The following is a 3,717-nucleotide window of genomic DNA, read 5'->3' on the forward strand; positions in this document are numbered from 1 at the left end:
TTATATACCTATATATATGTATACTTACCATGATGTATACTTTAAATATCTTATAGTTCTGTATGTCAATTATTTCCCAATAAAGCTGAAATTATTTACACACATATATAATAAAACAAATTTGGAAGAAGAAAGTAGGGAAAAAGGTACATACATGAGGTTGGTAACTATTATTGTCTGCGAGTGGATGGGATTATGGAATTTATATTCTTTAATTGTCTTTGCTTTCTTGTTTTTCTGTAACAAACATGCACATGTTCTTATGATAAGGATGGTTAAATAATTAACAAACTAACTGAATAAAAAGCCCTTGTCTTCAGGGCATCCCTCTTGAGCCAAAAATAAGAAAGAAAAATAAAATGGCTGTTCTTTTATGTGTGGTGATTACAAATCACACGTTAAGTTTCATTACAAAGCGGTTTTTTTTTAAATGTAGTTAAAGATTCTCGTACTGGAAAAAAAATGCCGTGTGTCCATGTTACAACTTCTGAGCTTGCAGTTGGTGTTGACCCAGCTTAGCTCTAGGTATGTATTTTCACTATGATCTGTAGATACGCTGCACTCATAATAGACTATTCCTTAAGTGTTTCACTACAATTTTCAAGTTCATATATGAAAACTCTGGTTCTAGTTGTTCTTTGCATGTGCCTTCATATCAGGCAATAACTCTTTTCTGAGTCTATAACCCCTTCTGATTGGACCACAATTGGACATGCCCCACATATGGACAGAACAACTGTGGGAAACCACAGGGATGGTTTTACAGACACTCCATTTATATCATATACCAGTTTTTCCAGCAGCTGGGTATTGTGAACCCGATATATGCTGATGGTAGGAAATTACATCCATATAGCTAAGGTTTAATTGTTGATATTGAGGAAATACATTTTTTTTCCTGTTAATATTTGAGTCCTAAGCAAGTTCTGTGTTCTCAGACCAAATATCTGACTGGTATCTATTTGATAATGTAAACTCTCACTGAAATGCAGGTCAGAAAACAAACCTACTGCAAAAATAACCCTGCAGAATGATCCTGATTATTCCTTTTAATTGATCTCTGTGCATGGTATTGTGTTGAGCTGCAATGCACATACACACAAAAAAATCCCTCACTTTTCTGCTCATTTTGTGAATGCACCTGGCACGGAAAAAAAATCCTTTTGCCTTTGCACAAACAAAGCTCCTTTTGGTCTCTTGGGTAATGTCTTTGTCATCATGGTTGGATCAAATCACGAACAATTAGCGGCAAGTGAATTTGGAGTTCTCTTGTCTCAACCCTCCACCCTGCCTTGCTTTCCTGACGATGTATCAGTTTTGTGACTATCCTTTAAATGGATACTATAAGTCCCATCTATACTTGTAGCTCACAGATGGTGCAGGGTCCGCACATAGTAAGTCACAAATACATTTTTCACTTGAAGTTACAGTGATGGAAATTTGAGAGCTGACCATATTCATTGGAGCTATTGCTCCACAAATTTAAGGAGGAATGTGTATCAGCAAAGAAACAGGCTCAATGTTAATGGAATCTGGCACGTTTGCTATTTTTTTTTAAGTATGTTTTCTTCCCTCCCAATTAATTTATGATTATATCAATAATTTTTAATTATTACTTTAAAGGATTATCCAGTTAACTTACTTGATCAGATTAGAGGCTACTGAAGCAAACGTTATAGCTTCCATTGCTTTATAACCAAATATCTTTACTTAACACCTTGCCCTGCAATTCCAGGCAATCAGCAGGCAACATGGCCCAGTGAAATAGTGTGGCTGGTAAAATAAAAAGCATTCTCACTGTTGGGATAAAACAAGGTGCACCCTTTCTGTATGAATAATAGGACACGTGTTAATATCTCTAAATAGGTATTATCAAGCTGAGGGTGATGGAGAGAAGCAACGAAAGCTCTGGAGATTTCATTTTGCTTGGATTCTCTGACCGGCCAAAGCTGGAGATGGTCCTGTTTTTTGTCAACATGCTTTTTTACTTTCTGGCTGTCACGGGCAACTCCACCATCATCTTTCTCTCCCTGTTGGACGCTCGACTGCATACGCCTATGTATTTCTTCCTCAGCAACCTGTCTCTCCTGGATCTCTGCTACACGACCAGCAGCATTCCCCGGATGTTGGTCAACCTCTGGGGTCCACACAAAACCATTACCTACGTAGGTTGTGTCATCCAACTCTTTGCCTTCCTGTTTGTGGGGGGCATTGAGTGCATTCTTCTCTCTGTCATGGCCTATGACCGCTTTGTGGCTGTCTGCAAGGCGCTTCACTACCTGACCATCATGCAGCCACAGCTGTGCTTGTAGCTGGCAGCCTTTGCCTGGCTCAGTGGGATTGCTAACTCCATCCTGATGTCCCCACTGACAATGTCCCTGGGGCGGTGCGGTCACCGTCGCATCAACCACTTTGTGTGTGAGATGCCGGCTATCATCCGCATCTCCTGCGTCGACACCGGCCATGTTGAAGGCCTGGCTTTCTTCCTGGCCATTCCCATTGTGCTTGTGCCTCTCACCACAATACTCGTCTCCTACGGTTTCATTGCAAGTGCAGTGCTACGGATCCAGTCTGCAGCCGGGAGGCAAAAGGCCTTCAACACCTGCTCCTCCCACCTGGTGGTGGTGTCCCTTTTCTACAGCACCATCATCTACATGTATATGCAGCCTGGGAACATGGCAAGCCAGGACCAGGGCAAGTTTCTCACCCTTTTCTACTGCCTAGTGACCCCCACTCTGAATCCCTTCATCTATACACTGAGAAACAAAGACGTGAAGGGGGCCACGAGGAAGGTTCTTGGAAAAGACCCATGCAGCCTGTTGGATGCTGGAGGGCACTGATGTAGGCAGTCAGTACTCATCCTGAGGTTCTTATCATCCATGGAAATTGCTCCGTTTCCAGGCAGTAACAATGCACAATGGCATGTAAAATGCTGAAATGTTATAAAATGGTCTTCTCTCCTTCAGGGATCTGACTCAGTAATTTGTATCTTTGTTTGCAAGTGCACAAACCCTCTGTGTTCTTCAAAGTGGTAGAGTTAATCACAAAAGATAATGTGCTGGTGGAGAGATGCAGCTTCCTCTTTGCTCAGTGGGGTTTTTACAGGGAGATAATAATTTCTTTGCAGCTAAGGCACTCTGATTCCAGAGATTTGCAACATTTGTAACATCAATTTCAGGTCAGATACACAGGAAAGGAGGCATCAAGGCAGAACAGTGTGCGTGTTGAGGGTGGGTGGGGGGTGTAACCAGTATTTTGGGGGCACATTTATTCCATTCCCTCTTCCTTTTAGTTCTGAATTTTCCAGATCCTGCCACAGAGATGATTTTCTTACTTCTTCAGGCCGTTCCCTGCCTTCTGTCTTATGCAAATAATTTGTAGTGACTTCAGTCAGAACAATGTTCTGCTGTGTGCATGTGAATGTGTATGTGTGTCAAATGTATTCCTCAGAGTGAACCATGGACACAGAGGTTTGAAGGTCACTGTCTTAAAGAGTCTGTATTGGAAAAGCTCCCAAGTAGGCAGTATGCCCGCACAGGGGGAAAACTGGGGATATAATTTTTAATAATTCAGTAACAGGGGGTCATAGGAGAATAGTGGTGTGGTAGCACATGGACAGGAGGAGTGTGGGAAAGAAGGGAACCACAACTGCTAACTATGGGAGAGTTTTCCAGGATACATGACGATGGTGATGATGATGACAATGCTGAAAATGAA

The 3,717-nt window shown here is 41.8% G+C and overlaps 1 protein-coding gene across 1 annotated transcript; it reads left to right on the forward strand.

Annotated features, from left to right (window-relative positions):
• Positions 1 to 1,886: 1,886 nt before the first annotated feature.
• Positions 1,887 to 2,969, forward strand: LOC102508425 (putative olfactory receptor 2W6). Its single transcript, XM_014553532.2, is given in 1 exon segment — positions 1,887 to 2,969. A coding segment is annotated over 1 exon segment (954 nt). The 3' UTR covers positions 2,841 to 2,969.
• The last annotated feature ends 748 nt before the right edge of the window (positions 2,970 to 3,717 follow it).

This window comes from Camelus ferus, chromosome 3 (genome assembly GCF_009834535.1).
Source record: "Camelus ferus isolate YT-003-E chromosome 3, BCGSAC_Cfer_1.0, whole genome shotgun sequence".
Classification (NCBI taxonomy): domain Eukaryota; kingdom Metazoa; phylum Chordata; class Mammalia; order Artiodactyla; family Camelidae; genus Camelus; species Camelus ferus.